Raw genomic sequence first — 25,148 nt, forward strand, 5'->3', positions numbered from 1 at the left:
AAAGAATGAGAAGTTAAAGATCTTGAAGTCTGCCAGCAGCAGCCTGTAGTCTCATTGTTGGCTGCAGGGGAGAAGGGGTTAATCCACAATGAGAGACCTGGTCATTTTATGCTCCACTATATTGCCTGGTTACTGGCAGCTATTCAGCCTGGCTGTCCTGATATCGAATTGCAGTTTAAGGCTGGCAGGCAGCCAGGAGAAGTCTATTTAAAAGACAGCTTGCTTCTCAGTAATCAGTCTCTTTAGAAAGTTCTGCAGGGCACAACTGTTGGGAGATTTACAAACTATTTTTCCTTCTTCTGACTTTTTTGCAATTTGTTTTTTTTTTTTCCCTTTTTGCTCACGTTTTTGGGGAATCCTCTGCCCAGTAAAGATTTATTCAGGCTGCAGGTTTAGCAAAAGATAAAGGCTTTTCTCTCTTTCTATCTATATTTTATTTTTGTTTATTTATTTTTTTGCAGGATTTCAGGAATTTTCAGGATTTGCAGGACACTTTTTTCTGCAGCAATATTACTGGATTACTGTGCATGAAACACAAGGAGAGAAGCTTCACCATCTAGAACACATACATTTTCTTTTTCTAACCGGTTGCACCATAGATTTGGCTGCAGCAACAGGTATTATCCCAGTGCTTGTTGCTTTGTGTATGGGGACAGCAGCAGCCACCTGGGTGTGAGCAGTTTGCATTTTTTTTATTTATTTTTTGCACACAATATTACAGTGCATCCCTATGTTGTGCCAGTGAAGGGACTGCATTGCTGGTGGTTGCCATTGTTGTTGTTTTTTTGGATTATTTTGCAGGGACACCCCCCCTATTTTCTGTATTTTGAGCACTTTGTACCCCCAGATCTCCTATACAATGATCCTGTCTGCCTGCTTCATCCTGACCCTGTGCCTTGGGCTTTGCCAGTGTCTGGGCTCTTTCGTGCACTGTGAGCCTTGTGATGAAAAGGCAATGTCCATGTGCCCACCGACCCCTGTGGGCTGCGAGCTGGTGAAGGAGCCAGGCTGTGGCTGCTGTATGACCTGTGCCCTGGCGGAGGGACAGTCCTGTGGGGTCTACACAGAGCGCTGTGCTGGGGGGCTCCGGTGTCTTCCCAAGCAAGGGGAAGAAAAGCCACTGCATGCCCTACTCCATGGTAGGGGGGTCTGCCTCAATGAGAAGATCTACAGGGACCAGGTCAAAATAGGTAAGTGCACCTGGATTTCTTACCTGGGCTGTTGGGTTCTTCTGTTGTTTTTTTTTGTCTCAGCACTATCAGATCTGTCAATCATGGCTGTGTGTTTAGCTGGGCTGCAATGATTGACAGCTGTCAATCAAGACACTGCTTTAGATTTATTTATTTATTTTTTTGCAATGGTGTCCATACAGATACCAGCCTGTAACCTCCCACAACCTTCTCATCCCCTTCCTCCAGTTCATGAGGTAGCAGAATCTCCCAGGGTGCCCCCCGCCCCCTTCTGTTGCTCCATGTACTGTCCCCTCTGGGAGGTTGAAGGGTTAATCCCCACACACACACACACACACACACACACACACACACCAGGTAATGACCTCACTTTGCTTTGCATGCTTCATATTTGCAATGTAGATTATTTGCTAGATGTCTGCTGATGGTGAGTGGCTCCCAGTTTGCAGCATTAGCTTGCATGTTGTCGTCGTCGTCGTCGTCGTCCCCCATTCCCAAAATGCAAAGACTGAGAATGTTTGTTTTTTTTTGTTTTTTTTTGTTTTGGTTTTTTTTTTGGGGGGGGGGGGGACTTTTTTTTAGCAATGTTTAACTGTCTGTCAGACTGAAAGGAGTGTTCACCGCTGTCACCACTTGCACATGATGAATTTGTCAGACTTTTATACAGTGCTAATAATCATCCCAGTCCCTGGGGTGATGGACTTAGATTAACTCTTTGTGACCCATAAACCTCAGACCTGTGGAATGTTGTTCGCTCAAAGCAGACAAGCACATTACAACGTATGCATTCCATAGCCAACCTGTCATTGCCAAGGGTCATTTTGGTGACGAAAAAAAATGACAAATCTTGGTTCATGAAGAGGGGGCAAAGAATTGGTTAATAACCTGTTAATGCGAGAAGTCCCATTTCTGGACTGTCAGCACCCCTGGAGGAAAGGAGGGTCCACGCCTATCAGGGTCCTTGCCTAGGAATCATCTACTGTGTGGGTCCCCGCCCCATCAAAATTGGCTCATGATACTTACTGTAAGTCCAACCTACTGCAAACCCATGTTCCTCAATCCCCCGCCCCAATAACAAAGACCTCTGCAAAGCCAAGAGGTGCCCAATGGCTGGACCTACCTGATATGTTCCCTCTGTCCCACAGCAGTAGAGATTTGGGTCCAAAAACAGATTTTAGGTGATATGGTGGGTGCGACTGCAACATTGTTTTTATTTGTACTTCTTTACCCTTGTTACTGTGCAATTGTCCTGGCAACAATGTTCCATTATACTTCCCTTTATATACAATGCATTCTCTGTACAGCACATTGGTGATATATAACTGAATCGATACATATTGGGGGTCAATTACTAACATGCCGATGCACAAGTCGCCAAAGTCGCAAGACCCCTTTTTGTGACTCTTTAAATGCCCAGGTGAAAGTATTGTGTCGTACGGGCATTTTACTCCATCCTTGCCACCTGAGAGGGAGTGACGAGGGTGTGTCGGGGGCTGGGGCCGCGCCATCGGCCCCAGCATATTTACTGGCATAAAAGTAGCCAAAAAAAACTGCACTCAGAGAATGAAGCAGTTTTTCATGACAGGAGGAGGATGCGCCTAATTTATGATGAGACGCATCCCCTGCCAGCGCAAAATGGAAACAAAGGCCGGTGTAAAAAGCCAGTCTTTGTGAATGACCCCCATTATTTACATGCTGCACAGGGAAGATTGGCCATAGACCTTACAGGGAAATTTCCCGGTGGGCCGATGACCAGGGAGCCTCCTGGGCCGCAGTGGAAGTTATTGGGGATGTATTTTGCGCTGCTGGCGGCAGTATTTTGTGATGCACTGTGGTATTTGGCTCTGTTGGGTCGGTATTATCTGCCACAATATGGTATTGCTGGCCCTGCCTTCCATCAGTCTCGACCTGACTACAAAACAAGGCCACTTTTTAGGTTTCTTTCCAGGGCCACTTTAAGTTCCCAGTCCGCCCCTGATGCGGCAGATACATTTTCTCTACTATTGGTAGGCAACATGTGGTTGTACAGTAATTAAAGGGTTACTCCTCTCAGCTACAAGTGTTCCACCTACGTTATTGCTGGCAGCCCGCCCTGCAAAGCCCGGCAATTCTTGCTAGGTATAGCTGGCACAGAATTGCTTATGTAACTCTGTATTTATAATAAAAAGCAGAATAGTATCAGTCAGGGATAATGCTGACAACTCTCAGGTCTGTCTCACATCCCGCCATTGTGTATTGTATTATTCACAGGACTGGACATGTAGCCTGTTCCTTATTACATGGTCGACTTGGCTTTGTAACATGTAAACTGCTGTTTATTTCTTTAAAGGGCGCACCTATTACTGCAGCTTGGTAGGTTAATTGTTCATGTGCATAAATAGTCCAGTAGTTTGTTCTACACTTTGGAACAATTCTCCTGCATTATGCAGTCTCGCCACTAGGGGCAGCGCTGCAGCTGAGTTCCCCAAAGCAAAGTGATACATTTATTTCTTGTTGTCAGTCTTCAGGACATTTTTCTGGATGTAAATTATAGAGCTGGTTATGAATTTTATAATCCAGCATTGATTGGCCAATAATTGTTTTCAGGAAAGGTCTTTTTACAAATATGGCATTAACTGTAAAAAAATAAATAAATGCTATAACACTGTCCTAGATGTACAGGAATAAAACTATTATAATACTGCCTCCTATGTACAAGAATATAACTACTATAATGCTGCTCCTATGTACAAGAATATAACTACTATAATACTGCCTCCTATGTACAAGAATATAACTAATATAATACTGCCTCCTATGTACAAGAATATAACTACTATAATACTGCTCCTATGTACAAGAATATAACTACTATAATACTGCTCCTATGTACAAGAATATAACTACTATAATACTGCTCCTATGTACAAGAATAAAACTACTATAATACTGCTCCTATGTACAAGAATATAACTACTATAATACTGCTCCTATGTACAAGAATATAACTACTATAATACTGCTCCTATATACAAGAATATAACTACTATAATACTGCCTCCTATGTACAAGAATATAACTACTATAATACTGCCTCCTATGTACAAGAATATAACTAATATAATACTGCCTCCTATGTACAAGAATATAACTAATATAATACTGCTCCTATGTACAAGAATATAACTACTATAATACTGCTCCTATGTACAAGAATATAACTACTATAATACTGCTCCTATGTACAAGAATATAACTACTATAATACTGCCTCCTATGTACAGGAATATAACTACTATAATACTGCTCCTATGTACAAGAATATAACTACTATAATACTGCTCCTATGTACAAGAATATAACTACTATAATACTGCTCCTATGTACAAGAATATAACTACTATAATACTGCTCCTATGTACAAGAATAAAACTACTATAATACTGCTCCTATGTACAAGAATATAACTACTATAATACTGCTCCTATGTACAAGAATATAACTACTATAATACTGCTCCTATATACAAGAATATAACTACTATAATACTGCCTCCTATGTACAAGAATATAACTACTATAATACTGCTCCTATGTACAATAATATTACTACTATAATACTGCTCCTATGTACAAGAATATAACTAGTATAATACTGCCTCCTATGTACAAGAATATAACTACTATAATACTGCTCCTATGTACAAGAATATAACTACTATAATACTGCTCCTATGTACAAGAATATAACTACTATAATACTGCCTACTATGTACAGGAATATGACTACTATAATACTGCTCCTATGTACAGGAATATAACTACTATAATACTGCTCCTATGTACAGGAATATAACTACTGTACTGTCACCCCCTATCTGATGGCCTTTCATGTCTCGGTATGTATTATAGCAGGCTGTCAGTTCTTGGATCCTGGATTACAGGTGATCTCGGCCAGGTTCTCCACTCACCGGGATCCACTTTCTTTCCTATATTCTTCTTTTTCTTGCGGTAGTATAAGCTTGTATTGAATAACACAAAATATCGCCTGGAGCTCATACTTTGTATCAGTAATCAAGGATTAGTCAAGTTCTTGCCAAAACTGAAGATTTGATGGGAAGATTACACAGAAGGCGTTTAACCTGTTTTTTTTTTTTCCTTTTGGATCTTCATTGTTGTATTTTTGTTATTAACCCCTTCTCTACCATAGCTGTATGGCAGTATTAATAGCATGAATATTGTATGTACAGATTTTCCATAACTTGGCCTCTGGTACTATATTATGGAGTCATATCCTCTTGATACATAACCATTAGCCACAGAGAGGTCACATTTTATCTCTTAAAGGGATAGTTCCTCTTTATTCCACCTCCGCCCATACCGTCTGTGGTATGAATTATGGATAGTATTGTGATGCAACGTGGACATTGCATGACTACTGTCTACAAGACATGGCCATGTGCTTCCCTAGCATCCAGGATCAGCTGGTGAGGTGGAGGGGGGGTAGTGGGTCACCACTATTGTCTGCAGAATATAAGGGGAGCCAACACCTGTTTTGGTTGCATTAAATAGGGGAACGGCGTGGAGGCTCAACAGTCTGCAGACTAGCTTTTTTTTCTTTTTTTCATTCCTTGAAAGAATGAGGTGTGGGGAGAGGGGGCTGGCGGAGGTGCAGAAACTGCTGCGTCAGGAAAAAAATATGATAATGAGCTAAGTTCCAAAGAGGAAACTGGGCTGTGGAGCGCTGCTATTTAACCCCTGGATGTCCTGAATTCCAATAGGCATGTTAAAAGCTGCTCCTCAGGATATTACACTATCTGGCTATATAAAGGGCCAGATTGAGAAGATCTAACATTTTGGAAGAATTCTGATTTATTTATTATTCCTAAAATTGCATGCAGATGACTTGCAGTACCACTTTCCACCACTACTGGCAGCGTATAATTTCCATAAGCTTCCATGCAATGGCGCCCCCAGCTGCAATGGCAATAACTTGATTTTTATAAATCAAATAAAAACTGGGAGACTCCTGATTTTAAGCCAGTGGGAAGAAGTCTACAACATGGTACTTTACAAAAAGCAGAAGCTTCAACCCCTTTATTGGGAACCTGCAGTAAAAGCTACCGGCAGTATACTATAGAGCAGGCGGAGCTGAGCAGATTGATGCGCAGTTTCATGGGAAAGATTCAGTAAAACTTGTAATTTACGTATACGTTTACATCTCTGCTCATTCTGAGCTTTGTAGTCCAGGAGGCGGTCCTGTCAGTGATTGACAGCCTTCCTTCTATGACTGTGCATACAGAGAGAGCTGTCAATCACGGATAGCCCAGAATGAGCTGAAATTTTAGTGCTTTACTGAATCTTTTCCCAGAAAGCTATATATCAATCTGCTCAGCTCCTCCTGCTCTATAACCTGCTGCCTTGGGGGGTCCAACCTGAGAGGCTCCCTTTTTAAAATCATTCATTGAAATTTTCAGAAAATGGTCTGGGGTTTGCAGTTCCTGGGCCTCAGTGCCCGTAGGGGGCATTGTGTACAGTCAGGGGCGGATTGGCCATAGATCCTACAGGGAAATTTCCTGGTGGGCCGATGACCAAGCCTTCTTGATGGCCGCAGACCAGGTACATAATGATCTGATGCTCAACAGCCACAGGTGCTCTCCTGAACTCAACTGGTATTACTGTCCGGCGCGGTATTCTGCTTGTTTCGGCCCGTCTTCTGTCAGTGTGAACCCACCTACAACATGGGGCCACTTTTATTTATTTTTATTTTTTTCCAGGGCCACTTTAAGTTCCCAATCCGCCCCCGTGTACAGTGCCATCTACAGAACCGGATTCGCAGTATATATATACCCCATGGATACGGTTATAAAGCGCCCTCTGGCCATGTGACTATCGGACTATTTCTTTAACAGACTGGTCCGGCGGCTGAGGAGCTCCAGGTTCTTGCAACTGCTCCGTCCTCTGCGTGAAGGGAATGGTTTTCACTGGAGATCCCCGGGCTCCTGGGGCAATAAATAGCCTGACGGCTTATTGCTTATGCTGCAGGATGGCGGTCATGAGAGCGCGGGTGTTTGTTGATGGGGGTGGAGGGGGCTGAGCTGCAGCAGGTGTGTATGCAGAGAAGACAATTGAGGCCTGATTTTGTTTGAGAGCCTCTCAGATCCTAGAGGTCATGTTTCCACAGCTGATATCCATGGTGAAATTCGACATACAGAGATGAGTCTATTTGATTTCATCCCAGTGACCTGACCCCCGAGCTGTCACAGAGGCTATTTAAAAACTGCACTGGTAATCTAGTGCACCGAGAGGGGGACTCTGTGCAAACTCCTTCCTGCCAGGGAACATCTGCAAGTTAACTCAAGGAAGGGGGGGGGGGGGTATATAGATTAGCCCTGAGCTTTATTTTATTGGAGAGTCACAAGATTTAAGGTGATGAGAGCTCCATAGAGCAATGTAATGGCAAAGGTATCAAATGCAAAGTTCTGAGGGTGCGTGTCCTCTGCTCCTCAGACAGTAGTGTGGCCCCCAACCACATTTGATGAAACTCTTGAGCCCTCATAAGAACAAGATGAAAGATAATGTTGGTGGGTTCTGTGAGCTACAACAAAGGTTCCCAGCATTCTAAGGATACAGATGTAGCAATCTTTGCCTCCTTTTTCTGGCTGGATTCATTTTTCCATCACATTATACACGGCTCGTTTCCAGGGGTTATGACCACCCTGCAATGCAGGAGTGGTGGACGTGCTTGCACATTTTAATAAAAAGCACCAGCCTATGTGCGGATTGTGCGCTTCCACAGTTTAGACCAGAGAGGCCGGCGCTTTTTCCTATAGTGTGCAAGCATGAACCGCCACTAATGGATTGCAGGGTGGACGTAACCATGGAAACGAGTAGTGTATAATGTGATGGAAAAATTAATCCGGCCAGCAAAGGAAGCAACATGTACTGTACCCTTATAAGCTCCTATTTAGCTTTTTTGGACCTCCATATCTCCTATACTCATCAGGTCTAAAGGTGGCCATATATGTTAGGATTATGTTGGCCAAACCCATCAGTTTAGGCAAGACCAGCCAACCCTATATGTTTTTGTGATCAGTCATGTAGATATGGGAAGTTCCTTAGGGATAGCCTTCAGCTGAATTAGCTTAGTTATTGAAACTGTGTGGCCAGCTTAAACATTGATGATGCTTCAATGGAGTTGACCCTCATGTTACAACCCCATTGGGAGCCATGTCAATATTTAGTTTGGAGAAATTAAGATCTCGAAGCTAAGGCGACAAAAAGGGTTCAACTACATTGGGCCATGTGTCACGCCAATGCTGCGCTGCATTTTTTGTAATAATAACCAATGGTGTCGCACTGTGACATGCTGCGACCGTGAAAGAACAGTCACATGAAAATAAAGCTTGGATGGATTTGTGGCGACGGTCATGTCTCAGTCGCAGCATGATGCATGTCACAGTGCCACAATTATTACAAAAAAATTTGTGCAACTTTTCTGTCGTCATCTAGCCCTAGCCTAAAGGCTGAACTGGTGTTGTCTCCAGGAGAAGCCTTTGTTTTAGGCTTCGTTCACATCCTTTGTTCCAGCACAGAGCAGCCTGCTGTTTGTAGATGTCAGGATTTGTTGTTTTGTCTCTTCTGTCTCCTGATATTTCATAGATCTGATACATTTTGCCTTCAATGCACCACATTTTATGATTTACTTTCTTGCCTTGAGTCTTCTCAAGTGGTGAGATGAGTGATGGATACTTGACTTTTTATGGCCTCATTTTGCCACTAAGTGAACTTGGCCAGGATAGAACATGGAACAATTGTTGCTACTTTGGAACCAGCATGGTCTTTAGGTTTCCCTGCTTAATTCTACAGGAGATCAAAGATATGGTAGATAGGAGTCCATTACTATCTGTGGATTTGTGGCTGCACCTTACGTAGACATCATGAAACCAAGAGAACCAAACATCATAGGTTAGCCAGGCAAGGATCGGGTCAAGAACTTTTGAAGGTTGAGAACGTTTTTGGAAATTCTTTATGGAAGAACACAAACTTTCCCTTTTACTTGGAGAATTATCAGACTAAGGGAAGCAACCTTAAAATAAAATCCAAACATAGTCCCATCTAGTACTGGCCAAAACTCCCATGCACATGTGATGGACAATGGCCTAACAATTTTGCAGGTACAACTGGGGTGTTGCCCTCAAAATTATGTGGCTATTGAGCCCCACGTGTTTGGATGCCAAAGTTTGTATACCCTTAATCCTTACTATTACTCAAAGGATAGGACAGAGTGACACTTACCAAATTCTCATTTCTTGTTTGCTAGCATTGCAGCACCTATGGAAAGGGAGAGGAACTTGCATGTCTTCATACCGTCCACTGAAGACAGGATGATACATCCTGAGCTGCACCCCACAGCATCTCCATGGTGTATGCACCCTTGAATCCGTCCCCTTAAGCTTTGGTTGTGCTAACCAGCTGTTAAGATGTAGCAGAGCTGAGTTTACCAGTGCTTTTTGTATGGACCATTTGGCCACATTCTAGATTTCACCATCTATGTTGGCCATCCCCTTTGATATGACAGAATAATGTATTTTAAAAGTCACTGAATGGAACCACCCTTAAAAACACTAAGAAGATGGCTGTGCTACATCTGTAAATCCACTTGGCCACCGCGTTACGTGCCTAGTATCGAGGACTTGATTCAAAGGGAATGAAGCACTAGGGTTAAGGATTTCCTAAAGTGCTTTGGTTTTCTAGAGAGCGTCTGGCCCAAGTGACTCCCTCCTATTTTAAAAAATGGTGTAGCAAGGGGGGTGCTCAGCAGCGCTGCGATCTTACAAATGGAAGCTCGGGACTGGTTAGAAGCCAGAACACACAGGCTATTACTCTGACTCCCATGTAAAGCTAGACAAATCCTGTATGTCTCAAACAGTCCATGCTTTTCAACACGTAATTGCGAATGGAGGCCAGGTCCTGAACAAGGGGGGATTGTGTGCCTCATGGCTGCACGTGTAACAAGGTTACTTGTCTCTGTTCGGGGTCACGGTTGTGTAATAGAGGACCAACTGTGGTTTCACCCATTCTCTCCCAGAGGTGTCATAAATCCAGGGCCCTGCAGTCCCCCTGGAAACTAAAGGGTTTGTGATCCTCAGAGAAGGAATCTGGAGTGTTCTCAAATATAAAACAGAGAGAGAACATCCTAAAGTGAATGCACCGCTCCAACGTCAGCCGGGATTTATGGGTATGGTGCTGAAATCAAGGTAAACCAATGGGGAGGATGGAAATCCAGGCAGGATGCAACTGGCAGGAGCTCCAGAGTTTGTGGAGAGCTAAACAAATGTGTCTTTATATCAGATCCTTAGGACCAGATATTGAAATATATAGAAACGATTGGCAAGGCTTGGGTTGGGTTCACATGCTACTTGCGATCCAAAGATTTCTGCTACTTCATAATCCTGGTTGCCGCCAATGTAGAGTCCTGCCTGAATGCACATACAGTAGTGTATAGAGGAGTATGCATCTAGTTCTCCACACGCACAGAAGTGCAGAGAAGCACGAGATACAACGGCAGCAAAGTTTCAGCACCCATTGAAAAATCCAAGAGAAATTGCAACATTTTACTATGACTCTGCAGGATCTGAAACGCATGGGCATCTCTACCCACTAGAAATATGCAGTTCATTGAATGCTGGAACGTCCCTGTTAGTTCCATAGCTTCCGACTGAACGATCCCCACCTTCTGACTCTTCCATACATATACTTGCTCAGTTTGACAGAGCATGCAAGTGTTTTGAATAAAGAGAGGGGGTTAAGTCACTGCCAGACATTTCTGGTGGTGCGTTATCTCCCCAGAAAACAAGAGTATCAGACATGGTGAAATGTCCAAACCTTTTTCTCTGACCCATCTGCCGAAAAAACCTTGAATGATAGTCTAATATGCATGAGAAGGTCGACCGGTCCAGCAGAAATCGGCCAAAGTTTTCCAATAAATCGCAGTTATCTGATCTCTAGAACCTCCCACCAATCAAAAGCAGCAGGACCGGCTGACTATTGAATATGTATGGGGGCTCCCCGACAGATGATGTCGGAGAAAAAGGAGGATCGGGGAAGTTTAACATCTGATCCTTTTTGTTATGGCAGAAGATAATAGAAACGTAGAATGTGTCGGCCGATAAGAACCATTTGGCCCATCTAGTCTGCCCACTATACTGAATATATAATAGGTGTCTTTTCTCTTGCCATTGAAGATACATGCTTGCAGAAGCTGAGCATGCATGTGTATGGGGGAGTCCAGAGAAACAGCAGCTACTGATAATATACGGACATAAATTTGCTGGCGCCCCGACCCCTCCATTGGTACCCAATACATACAGGCTCTGAATAAAAGTCGCCTTCTGCTACCGTTCAAAAACGGTGACATCATAGAGCGTATGCGCCTTGGGATCCCACGCGTTTCATAGGCAGGTAGCTGCAGACTGATGAGCAGATGTCCGGCCTGTGGGCAGCAGCTGTGATGACTTGTCTGAGGAGTCCAGGTGGACATGAGGGAATGCAGACCAATGTTTACTCAAACATTCCCTTCTCAAGTGTCATCTTCATTACAGCGGCTTCTGCACCATTCACCGTCCTAAACCCCAGACCCCGTGTGAACAATGGACCTTAATGCCTACAGGTCTATGGAGCGGCCGTAATTGTGTTTTGTTTTCGCTTGGCTTTGTGGTTGGGGGTAGCGATGCAGAATTGGATACTTAAGGGGCTGTGTGAATGTCATCGGCCTTTTCAGAAAGTATTGAATAGCTGACCGCGAGGTCATGGTGACAGGAGAATGGAGAGTCCGGAGGGGGTCTATAGTTGACGATGGGAATACCGGTCTAGCAGCCGGGACTCTTAATCCAATCTTAAAATATGGTTTAAAAAGTTGACGGAGATTTGGCTTTAGTCGACACCTTGAGACGCCGGTCTTAGGCTTTCTTCCTTTTTTTTTTTTTTCTTCTTCTTGGCTTTAACTAGCATCGCGGATATTCTGCCTGGCTCCTGACATTATAAAGGGGTTGTCTTAGGAAAGCATGGCTGCTTTCTATCTAAAGTAGCGCTATCCTTGACCACAGGTTGAGTGAGGTGTTACTTCAGTGGCTCTGAGCGGCAGTACCAGATCCAACCCATGCACAGGTGTGATGCTGTTAATAGACTTTTTTTTTTTTTTTTATTGTGCTGTACTCCTTTAAGTTTGAATGATTGACAAGTCTTCTAATTAAAGATTCTAGTCAACCATTTCCTTAGAAATTTGGATGACCACCAACATGGCCTTAATTTACCGCTCCTATGGGGGTTCTTCCACCTTTTTTACATTCCTGAATGGCTTACCTGCTGGGTACAAATGGGGATGACTTCTGTTGGACTTTTGGACTCCACCGGAGGTCCTGCGGTGCTCAGGTGGCTAATTCACAAAATAGAACAACTCTTAAGGAAATGTATCTTTTCCAAAATTCTGTGTCAATGTGTGTCAAATGTTGGAAGTCCTCAACAAATCCTCCCTTCTTGGTCATTTGTAGTTGGAAGGAAAATTGAGCTTCCTGTGGTGGGCTTAAAGGGCACTTGTCAGCAGGGTCAAGCCTATTAAACCAGAGATATTGCATGGTAGATTTGAATCTGCTGATTAAAATGATATCTGTCTTGTAAAAATCAGTTTTGACGTTCCTGAGAAAAAGACTTCTACTCTTGATACAAATGAGGGCTTCAGTGCACCAAGGGGCGTGGCCAGCTGAGGTGCACTGAGGTGCACTGCGGTGCCAGGCCCCGCCCTTTGTTACACTGAATCCTGCACTTGTATCAAGAATAAGTCTATATCTTGGGAACCCCACAACGGATTTTCACAAGACTGGTATCATTTGAATCAACAGGAGCAACCCTACCAGGGAGCATGGCTGGGTTGATCATGTTGGCAGGTGCTTTTTAATAAGTGGCCTTTATAGTGGTTGAATCTATTGGGCAGATCATCTTATCAGCTGCTCATATGGAAGTCATGTAAGTCTCGGCAACAGGTTCAATGGAAGGATGCACTATTGGTGTCAAAGAGCGTTGGGGTAAGGAGGTTCAAGAAAACACACAGTTGCAAGGGGGAACAGTGTAGCAAAGTCTTGTAATTTTATGATCTCTAAAATAATAGCATGTGAGACCTAAAGGAATATCTTCAGCTCTAGTATCCTATGAGCGATTGTCTGTGGCCCACAACCTGCTGTAGATGGTTTTCGGAATGTTCCTGCATTTGTGATTCTCCCCAATGAGTTAACTTTCCCAAAAACTAAAAGGACTGGAGGAAGGGAAAAATGCAGAAAGTTGAGACAAAGGGTGTATACAGTGCGGAGGGCGAGGGCGAGTTGTGTGAACTGTTAGGATTTGTCTCCCTCTAGTGGTATCAACATCGGCTGCAGTTTTTTTTATAAAAAAAATTTCTGCCTAGAGATGATGTAATGCAGTCCGGGGCTTTCAGTCCAGTCAGGTCACTGGACGCTTCAGGGTTTCTATATTTCCCCCTAAGTATGTTGGGGTTTCCTTTCAAAGTTTATAAACTTGTGTTACAAGACTATCCGACTTCCAAGAAGTTGACCCTGAATCGCGCACTTGTGAGAAAGTTAGATCGTGAGCTCCCCATATGGGGAGGTAAGAAAGACTGATGTATCTGATACTAAGTATCAATGTATTAACTAAAGGATTTCCTTTTAATGTGGTTGTTTTGATCAATCAACAAACTAACGTAAAGCATTCAAGATAACCCCTATCATTTTGAGACTGGATCAGCGAGCAAACGGCTGCTGGTTCTGAGGGAAAAGCTGTGGTCAGCCGGGCAGCCAAGCTTACAAGTAGTTTGACAAGGAAGATTCAGGGGACATTCTTACATGTTGTCTCTCTAATCTAGATCACGGAGAGGGGTCTGAAAAGTGGTCAAAAACCAAAACAACCAGATACTAGGGAGACTATTAGTCTACCATGTGTCCTCCTCTAGGTGGTCTTACAGCATGACTGGATATTGATATCTGTTTATCTAACTTTTTACGATGTTATGGGTCTATATGCTAAAAAAAACTCTAATCATGACTGTTTACTACATTTTTCTTACAGAGCGGGAATCAAGAGAGGAAAGTCCGACCACTTCAGACACCGACGACCATTACCACCCAAAGCAAAATCCCCGTAAAGTAGTACCTGCAGTCTCTGAGCAGAAAGTCCGAGCCCTGAACACCTATCAGTGGAAGAAGCAGTCAGCCGCAAGGATTGTACCAGTGGAGAACAAGGCCCAGACCATCTCCTCTCCTGAGTACAACATAGAGTCTGAACTGGTGAGTGCTGCTGACCAAGGACAGCCAGTGGATAAGGAGACATCTACCTGTCCACAGGTCTCACCATGTGTGGTGAACTCTTTGGATAAAGATGCGTGCCCAACAGATAAACGATCATCAACTGTTCTACGTCTACTCTGTTTGCTGCACTCTCTAATAGTCCACCTTCCTTCCAGGGTCCCTGCCGTAGACAAATGGAAACTGTCATGCAAGACATGAAAGTGTCTCATCGTGTGTACCCCAGAGCTTTCTATATCCCCAACTGTGACCGGAAAGGATTCTTCAAGAGAAAACAAGTAAGGCATTAAAATATTCTGTTCGTAAAATGTAGCAAAGATAAACCTTTTCTGTAAGTGGTTATATCCTTATACATAAGAGCAGTATTATAGTAGTTATATTCTTATACATAGGAGTAGTATTATAGTAGTTATATTCTTGTACATAGGAGCAGTATTATAGTAGTTATATCCTTATACATAGGAGTAGTATTATAGTAGTTATATTCATGTACATAGGAGCAGTATTATAGTAGTTATATCCTTATACATAGGAGCAGTATTATAGTAGTTATATTCTTATACATAGGAGGCAGTATTATAGTAGTTATATCCTTGTACATAGGAGCAGTATTATAGTAGTTATATCCTTATACATAGGAGTAGTATTATAGTAGTTATATTCTTGTACATAGGAGCAGTATTATAGTAGTTATATTCTTATACATAGGAGTAGTATTATAGTAGTTATATTCTTGTACATAGGAGGCAGTATTATAGTAGTTATATTCTTGTACATAGGAGGCAGTATTATAGTAGTTATATCCTTGTACATAGGCGGCAGTATTATAGTAGTTATATCCTTGTACATAGGAGGCGGTATTATAGTAGTTATATTCTTGTACATAGGAGGCAGTATTATAGTAGTTATATTCTTGTACATATGAGGCAGTATTATAGTAGTTATATTCTTGTACATAGGAACAGTATTATAGTAGTTATATTCTTGTACATAGGAGGCAGTATTATAGTAGTTATATTCTTGTACATAGGAACAGTATTATAGTAGTTATATTCTTGTACATAGGAGGCAGTATTATAGTAGTTATATTCTTGTACATATGAGGCAGTATTATAGTAGTTATATTCTTGTACATAGGAACAGTATTATAGTAGTTATATTCTTGTACATAGGAGGCAGTATTATAGTAGTTATATTCTTGTACATAGGAACAGTATTATAGTAGTTATATTCTTGTACATAGGAGGCAGTATTATAGTAGTTATATTCTTGTACATAGGAACAGTATTATAGTAGTTATATTCTTGTACATATGAGGCAGTATTATAGTAGTTATATTCTTGTACATATGAGGCAGTATTATAGTAGTTATATTCTTGTACATAGGAACAGTATTATAGTAGTTATATTCTTGTACATAGGAGGCAGTATTATAGTAGTTATATTCTTGTACATAGGGGGCAGTGTCAGGCTACTTTCACACTAGCGCTTGATCGGATCCGTTCTGAACGGATCCGATCATATTAATGCAGACGGAGGCTCCGTTCAGTACGGATCCGTCTGCATTAATAACTTAGAAAATTTTCTAAGTGCGCAAGATGCCTGAGCGGATCTGTTCAGACTTTCAATGTAAAGTCAATGGGGGACGGATCCGCTTGAAGATTGAGCCATATGGTGACCTCTTCAAGCGGATCCGTTCCCATTGACTTATATTGTAAGTCTGAACAGATCCGCTCGTCTCCGCACGGCCAGGTGGACAGCTGAACGATGCAAGCAGCGTTCAGCTGTCCGCCTGTCCGTGCGGAGGCGAGCGGAGCGGAGGCTGAACGCCGCCAGACTGATGCAGTCTGAGCGGATCCGCTCCATTCAGACTGCATCAGGGCTGGACGGAGGCGTTCGGGTCCGCTCATGAGCTCCTTCAAACGGAGCTCACGAGCGGACCGACGAACGCTAGTGTGAAACTAGCCTTATAGTAGTTATATTCTTGTACATAGGAGGCAGTATTATAGTAGTTATATCCTTATACATAGGAGTAGTATTATAGTAGTTATATTCTTGTACATAGGAGCAGTATTATAGTAGTTATATTCTTATACATAGGAGTAGTATTATAGTAGTTATATTCTTGTACATAGGAGGCAGTATTATAGTAGTTATATTCTTGTACATAGGAGGCAGTATTATAGTAGTTATATCCTTGTACATAGGCGGCAGTATTATAGTAGTTATATCCTTGTACATAGGAGGCGGTATTATAGTAGTTATATTCTTGTACATAGGAGGCAGTATTATAGTAGTTATATTCTTGTACATATGAGGCAGTATTATAGTAGTTATATTCTTGTACATAGGAACAGTATTATAGTAGTTATATTCTTGTACATAGGAGGCAGTATTATAGTAGTTATATTCTTGTACATAGGAACAGTATTATAGTAGTTATATTCTTGTACATAGGAGGCAGTATTATAGTAGTTATATTCTTGTACATATGAGGCAGTATTATAGTAGTTATATTCTTGTACATAGGAACAGTATTATAGTAGTTATATTCTTGTACATAGGAGGCAGTATTATAGTAGTTATATTCTTGTACATAGGAACAGTATTATAGTAGTTATATTCTTGTACATAGGAGGCAGTATTATAGTAGTTATATTCTTGTACATAGGAACAGTATTATAGTAGTTATATTCTTGTACATATGAGGCAGTATTATAGTAGTTATATTCTTGTACATATGAGGCAGTATTATAGTAGTTATATTCTTGTACATAGGAACAGTATTATAGTAGTTATATTCTTGTACATAGGAGGCAGTATTATAGTAGTTATATTCTTGTACATAGGGGGCAGTGTCAGGCTACTTTCACACTAGCGCTTGATCGGATCCGTTCTGAACGGATCCGATCATATTAATGCAGACGGAGGCTCCGTTCAGTACGGATCCGTCTGCATTAATAACTTAGAAAATTTTCTAAGTGCGCAAGATGCCTGAGCGGATCTGTTCAGACTTTCAATGTAAAGTCAATGGGGGACGGATCCGCTTGAAGATTGAGCCATATGGTGACCTCTTCAAGCGGATCCGTTCCCATTGACTTATATTGTAAGTCTGAACAGATCCGCTCGTCTCCGCACGGCCAGGTGGACAGCTGAACGATGCAAGCAGCGTTCAGCTGTCCGCCTGTCCGTGCGGAGGCGAGCGGAGCGGAGGCTGAACGCCGCCAGACTGATGCAGTCTGAGCGGATCCGCTCCATTCAGACTGCATCAGGGCTGGACGGAGGCGTTCGGGTCCGCTCATGAGCTCCTTCAAACGGAGCTCACGAGCGGACCGACGAACGCTAGTGTGAAACTAGCCTTATAGTAGTTATATTCTTGTACATAGGAGGCAGTATTATAATGCCTTTATTCTTGTACATAGTGTGGGGATTCGCTCTAGTAGACAGGAGAAGCAGACGCAGTATAGAGGCAAAGACCAGTTTGTAATTCAAAAAACTTTAGTGTTTTATTCACACCTATGGCAACAAAACAGTGTGACAGTCCATTTGCAGTTTTGGTGTTCGCTCACACCTAGATAGTTCATACAGCAACACAGTCACCTGTTATCCTAGGTGTTAGTTCACACCCGATCAGCATTACTTAAGACAGAGCAGACTTCCCAAACTCAGACCTCCAGCCTAGTACACGGCTCAGATTCCAATCCAGCGATTGCCAGCGCTCCTCTGTCAGAGAGAGGTAATCACACCCAGCTGACACTGCCGGCTGGGTTTTTTATAGGCCAGTCAAGACCCAACCTGGAACGTGCGGAGTAGTCACCCACCCAGCACTTTGACTACTCAGAGTAAGAGCCGTCCCAGATCAGCTATACAGCTATACAAAATAGCTTGGTGTCAAACAGAAACTGCTGCTGACACATGAAAACTGGCTCTTACTCCACCGAGGCCAGGAACCTTGTGACACATACCTACCGTCAATGACGGACCCTTGCGCCTTCCTACTATAGGAGGCAGTATTATAGTAGTTATATTCTTGCACATAGGAGGAAGTATTATAGTAGTTATATTCCTGTACATAGGAGGCAGTATTATAGTAGTTATATTCTTGTACATAGGAGGCAGTATTATAGTAGTTATATTCTGTTACATAGGAGCAGTATTATAGTAGTTATATCCTTGTACATAGGTGGCAGTATTATAGGATTTATATTCCTGTACATAGGAGGCAGTATTATAGTAGTTATATTCTTGTACATAGGAGCAGTATTATAGTAGTTATATACTTGTACATAGGAGCAGTATTATAGCAGTTATATTCCTGTACATAGGAGGCAGTATTATAGTAGTTATATTCTTGCACATAGGAGGAAGAATTATAGTAGTTGTATACTATTTTAATACTGTTTAATATAGTAGCCAGTGGGATGTCATATAATGATAGTAGAAAGAGCTGGGCACTACATGAACACATTGAGCACGCTGGCAGACTCCTGTGTTCATACATTGAAATGTTGTTTTTCCTTCTTACAGTGCAAACCCTCCAGAGGCCGTAAACGTGGAATCTGCTGGTGCGTGGACAAGTATGGACTTAAGCTTCCAGGTAGTGACTATGCCACTGGTGATCTGCAATGCCACAGCTTCGACAGTAGCAACATTGAATGATTCCCTAGTCGTTGACCTCCTATGGCTGGATGGACGTGATCACTTGTGTTTTTTTTTTTGTTTTGTTACTTTTGTCTTGGGATGTCCACAAGGATCTCTCCTTTTTCTTATTTTTTTTTTTTTTTTTCCTCATCTCATCGGCGATAGCAAACAAATTAAAAATCTTGAAAGCTTTGGAAGATATCTATAAAAAAAGACAATGATGAAGAAACTGAGGAAAGGAGGATGTCTATGTACGAAACACAGTGTAAAGCTTGAGGTAACAGAGAAGCGAAACGTTTTTCTAGAGTAGAGATAGAAGGTCTGAGCCGGCCCGGCCGTGGAAGATGCTCTGTTGCTTTTATTTTTTATTTTTTGCTTTATTTTTGACAATGGGGAAAGGTCCCAGAAGCTCACGCTGGCTCCACGCTGTTGGTTTTGACTAAGTCCAAGCACATGTAGATTATTTTTGAAACCTGTACCTTCACACAAATATTTTTTTCAGTATGGTTCTTGTACTCTATTGCCTATAACCCGATGGGCTTGTACCACCAAAATGATTTATGAGGGATGACCAATTAGTCATTATCTACAGACAACCAGCAGGTATCTTGCATCTCAACCACGTCACTAGTGGCAAAAGATAATTGAGGAGGAGGTGATATTCTGGCTGGTTTTTCGAGGACTGACGCTCTAGAAAATGCTAGCTTGTTACTTTCATTTTTTTATTTTTTTTTTGACGGGCACAGGACACTTGTGAAAATGCACTCCATATGTAAAGCATTGCTATCTGTTCGTAGAATGACTCAGTGTCACACCGTGCATGGAATAGGTGACTCCTGGTGCTCTTCACAAAGACCCTCTTTATATTTTGTGCCATTTAAAAACATAAAAAAAAAAAATGACAGGGTCACTTACATATTTGATCACAGCTGGGTCTGTAGAGAATCCTTCCAGGTTCTTTTAGTGCTTTTTACCTTACAGTAGTAGATCCCATGCCTTATTTGCATAAAAAAAACTGTGACTTTTTTTAATTTATAACTATATATATATATATATTTTTTTTTGCTTCTATTCCTGTAGTAGCAAGAGATTGTTAAACTGTGTCCTGACCTCTCCCCTTCTTCTGCCAAAGCATCTTGCCAACTATTTTTTGCCCATTTTCAAATTGCCCATTTTATCAGCTTCTTGTTGAAGGCTTCACCCGCTGGTCCAGGTTCCTTTTCACTTATTAAAGGGCGATCGGGCACTAAAGTAGATATTGGTGCTGTTTGTTTTTTTGTTTTTTGTTTTTTCTTGATGACGTTTCAATAGTTTGTTGAAAAAGATAAGCTATAAGCTGCAACTTTTTGTTTCGTTGAGTCTATCTTCTCCCAGTTCCTCCTCGAGTCAGAGACGGTCACCTGCTGGCTTGTGAGTTCTGAGAAGGTCAAACGACTCGAGCTTTAAATAAATGAAGGCTTTAGATACCACTTTTCTAAGTCTTACAAAGCCATAGGGAAGTTTTTGAGACACTTCATGCTGAATTCGTTAGGGTTTTTTTTTTTAAAAAAGGTGGAACAAAGAGAGAACTATATATAAAGAAAAAAAAAGCCAGGAAGCTTGAGAAGACCAGACCAACATGGTGACAAGCCTCATGGAATCTACCACTTGTTTCAAAAAGGAACAGAAGTATATAATTATACCACACTGCCGGATGGGCTATTGGTATGGACCGAAGAGCAAAATGGAGAACATGTTTAATTGATATGAATGTCTTTAGATTGATGTTGAGACTGAGTGGGACGTTTAAAAGAAAAAATTCAATAATTCAGTTTTCCATGTGGTCAAGTCACCGTGTTTCGATATTAAGTGACTGGCACCAGTATCATTAAGTGGAATTGCTGATGGTTACACTTGGCATTCCTTAATTTGCTGCCTTTTAATCTCTATATGGAAAATGCAAGACAAAGAGTTATTATGTGGACTTTGCAAAAAAAGACGTTGACTGAACCCAACGCCCAGTGTGGCCTTCGGGACTCTTGATAGATGTTCATTCATTTTCCTTGGAATTTATGAATATTCTCTGAGTGACGCGTCCTTTCTTGAAAGCTTTGTATTACTCCTGGCAACAACAACAACAACAAAAAATCCAAAGTGTTATTTTTGATCTGTGTTGCTTTAAAACCGCTGGCTTTACCCATTTAGAAAATCCCATTGCTTCTGCTCTTGCACTGTTATGGATGAGAAGGGTGATGAAATCTTTCATGTGCACACGGTCGCCATATTGTACCTCTGTATTGCCAGGTATAACAGAGATATTCTCCCCCAAAACTTATCCTTCTGGTGGAAAATCCCTCTGAAATATAGCATCCAATGGAGCCGGCCGCAATGTTTGGGCCCCTGAGTACACGATGGGCTCACGGACATACCTCTATTATGGCTATGGACAAGTCAGAGCCTATACGGTGCCGGGTACCTCCTTTGGGCTGAATGAGGTACACAATATTTTGACAGTACATAACCTGAGAGGTCATAATGAATAATTTTACAAATGTTTTTGTATATCTACAGTACTGAGTGGGAAAATGCAAATTTTATGTTGTTGTTTTGACTTTAATGCATCTTTATGCATAAGGATAACTAAAATGTCCAAAAAACATGGCAAAAATATCATTAAGAATTATCTACCCATCCCTCAACAATTATCAAAAGTTGAAACTTCACATGCATTTTTTTTTTTTTACATTTTAGTCTTTTATATTCATTTTATTTATTTTTTTCCATTTTTGTTTAAACAGTTTAGCAGTTTTTACATCACTGGTGGCTGTCATGTTAATGGATGGTTCATGTACGTTTTCATGTATGCAGGCAAATGCAGCGTCTCTGTGGACTTTTTAGGGCGATCCTGAAGTCGGGAATTATAATTCAAGACCACACAAAATCCCAAAAATCACAACCTCCAGAAAATGGCTGCCATTTTTTTAGTCAAAGAAAGTGCTTTTCTGCAGGGTTAGGTGCTTAGTCTTAGGCCTCATGCACACGACCATTGTTTGTCTCCGCGTCTGATCCGCCGATTTTAGCGTTTCAGATGCGGACCCATTAATTTCTATGGAGCCGTTGATAGTGCACCGTTTGCCATCCGCGTCCGTGATCCATGGTTCCAGTCCGTCCAAAAAAATATAACCTGTCCTATTCTTGTTCGCGGACCCGTCAATGGGACCGCTAAAAAACACGGAGGCACACAAGATTGTCGTCCGCGCGTCTGTTTTATTCCTATCATTTGCATGGCAAACCTGTCTTAGATTATTTTTTTTACCTTCCTTTATGTCTGGTGATCCTCCAAAAATAAAGGAAGACACATGGAAACGGAAACGGAAGCGGATCACGGAACAACGGAACCCTATTTTGCGGAACGGAACACAACAACGGTCGTGTGCATGAGGCCTTAGGGTGCTGAAAGATGGGATTTTTTTATTTTATTTTTTTTCAGCCACTTTCTAAATGCCAGAATTTTGGATGTTTTATTAGTGAAGAAAGAAAATATCAGAAATGAATTTAAAAAAGTCATTTTTTTTAAATGAACTTTTTTGTCAGCAGCAAGTTAGTAAGTGTATTCAAAATAATGGAATATAGTTAGTTTGGTCTGTGATGACATTCATTTTAAAAATAATGTCGGGGGCTTTTTGATCCTTTAGTTCAAGAGAATCGAAAATATTTACATAAGTAAATTAATAATATATCTATGATCTAGAAGAAATGAGAGATTCCCATCAATTGGTTCTACAAATCACTAGTATAAGAATTACATTTAAAAAGTAGCATTATTAAAAATAAAAATAGTAATTTATTTTTTTATATATATTTTTCTAATATAGAGTTAAAGCATAGATTCACTTTTGCTCATATTTTCATATCAAAACGTATCCGTTGCTCTTCAATCGATCACTTTGTGTGGTCACTGACGTATGCCCGTTCCTAGTCTGTTACTGCATAGTATTAGTCCTCATGCACATGGCAGATGGGCTCCAAGCCTTCACACCAGACCGCATGGTCCCTGAGGTTCAGAGCTGTAGGAATTCTATTTGTTGATGTGCCGCCATATGGTGCACTAGTATGCAGATATTGGGGCAGAAGGATTAATGCAGTCTTAAATGGAGACCTCTTCTAACTAGATGTGCCAAACTGTATGATAAATCTGCCTCATCTCTAGATACTTTGCCTAATTTAAATGTCTTCACGTGCCGCCATATGGCACCTTATTATGGAGATATTAATACCGCCCTACGTTTAGTTCTCTTATAACTAGACTAAATGTGCCAACCTTGCTTTATGATAAATTTGGCGCATTTTTAGACACTGACTTTTAACTTCAGACAGTAACAATTTCTTTATGACACCTCTTGGTTTGTGCCAAGATTTTGCAACAAAGTGACACTTTTAAGTCACGCCCATTTCCTGTCAATCCACACCCCTTTTCTCTAAGCCAAAGCGGTCTAACATACACTTTTTGAGCCTTTAGATCTCCTCCCAAAGAAGCAATGCTATGGATTCCTCTGCAAAATTGCAACAAGCACACCTCCATAGAACAATAAATGCACACAGTGGTACCATAGAGCCTTAGGGCTCATTCACACAATGGTGGCTTGGGACCGCGTCCGATACGCATTTTTTATTTTTTTTGTGGGTCAGATTCTGACCCTTTCAATCAAAGGGGCTGCTGTTCTGTCCACATTGCTCGTCCGTTCCGTGCTGTCTGCAGAATGATAGAATATGTTCTATTCTTGTCCGCGTTATGGAAAAGCATAGAACTGTTCTATTAGGAGCCAGGCCTTCCGTTCCGCGGCATGCACACGGCTGGTATCCGAATTTTGCAGATCCACAATTTGCGGGCCACAAACAGCGAATGGTCATGTGCATGGGCCCATGTAGAAGTCTGTGGGTGTCGTGTGCATGAGGCTTTACCCACCCAGGGGCCATTGGTAATCTATTACTAAGGCCTCAAGCACACGACCTGTATTTAGTTTCCTTGTCCGTTCAGTTTTTTTTGCTGATAGGATGAGGACCGATTCATTTCAACGGGTCCGCAAAAAATGCGGACGGCACACAATGTGCTGTCCGCATCAGTATGTCTGTTCCGTAGCCCCACAAAAAAAAAAAAAATTGTGCTTGTCCTATTTATTTATTTTTTTCTAGTTTGCGGACAAGGATAGGCATTATTACAATGGATCCATACGGACGTCATCCGTTGTGTTTTTTTTTTTTTTTTTTTTTGCGGACCGCAAAACGCATACAGTCATGTGCATGAGGCCTAAAGGGACTAGAATTGGAAATGTCCAGTGGAAAATCTCAGCAAAACTGAACCTACTGTGTCCTTTCAAAATAATTGTCAAAATTTGCAGTTTATTCCAGTCCCGCAGCGACTTCTTGCACTTCAGTCATTGCAAATTTATTTTAGAAATAATTGTCACAGATGCCCACTGCAAGTACCCCTAATTGGCGCCATGTCACCCTTTTTCTTAATATGAGCTGTGGTAGGGAGGAAAGAGCATGTAAACAATGAGATAGATGTCGCGCATCTTTAAAAAAAGAAATATATATAAAAATGTGTAAATATTTTCTTCGAAATTTTTAAATGTGCTCAAGCCAGTTGAAGAATGTTTCCAGGTGGAGTAGCAAAAAAAATTTGTGAAAGTGATTTTTTTTTTTTTTATATATTTTTTTTTTTCTAATGCGGTATATAGCCTTTGTTTTTATGTCATTTTTGTGTTTTTTATTTTTTTTTTATTTTGTGTTTTATTTTTTTTAACCACTACTTCAGGAGTTTTTTGCACTATTTTTTAAAAGAAAAAATCATTCACATTTCTCCAGCCGGTGGACTTTATATCATGTCAGTGTTTTTTTTTTGTTTTTTGTGAAAACACAATCACTTGGCAGTGTTGGATGCCAACTCATCCATAACACTTTTCTGCCTTTTTCAATAACCAGACTCTTTGTTGTTTTTATTT

General features: G+C 41.3%; 1 protein-coding gene across 1 annotated transcript; it reads left to right on the forward strand.

The window, feature by feature from the left end:
• Positions 1-258: 258 nt before the first annotated feature.
• Positions 259-22,285, forward strand: IGFBP5 (insulin like growth factor binding protein 5). Its single transcript, XM_044303663.1, has 4 exons — positions 259-1,190; positions 14,288-14,505; positions 14,682-14,801; positions 19,051-22,285. Exons 1-4 carry the CDS (start codon positions 860-862, stop codon positions 19,180-19,182), a joined length of 801 nt encoding a protein of 266 aa, XP_044159598.1. The 5' UTR covers positions 259-859; the 3' UTR covers positions 19,183-22,285.
• The last annotated feature ends 2,863 nt before the right edge of the window (positions 22,286-25,148 follow it).

This window comes from Bufo gargarizans, chromosome 8 (assembly GCF_014858855.1).
Source record: "Bufo gargarizans isolate SCDJY-AF-19 chromosome 8, ASM1485885v1, whole genome shotgun sequence".
NCBI classification, from domain to species: Eukaryota; Metazoa; Chordata; class Amphibia; order Anura; family Bufonidae; genus Bufo; species Bufo gargarizans.

Coding starts and splice junctions, on each gene's coding strand:
- IGFBP5 (XM_044303663.1), top strand. CDS start 860: ATGATCCTGTCTGCCTGCTTCATCCTGACCCTGTGCCTTGGGCTTTGC. Junction 14,506..14,681: donor ACAACATAGAGTCTGAACTG/GTGAGTGCTGCT, acceptor CCTTCCTTCCAG/GGTCCCTGCCGTAGACAAAT. Junction 14,802..19,050: donor GATTCTTCAAGAGAAAACAA/GTAAGGCATTAA, acceptor TCCTTCTTACAG/TGCAAACCCTCCAGAGGCCG.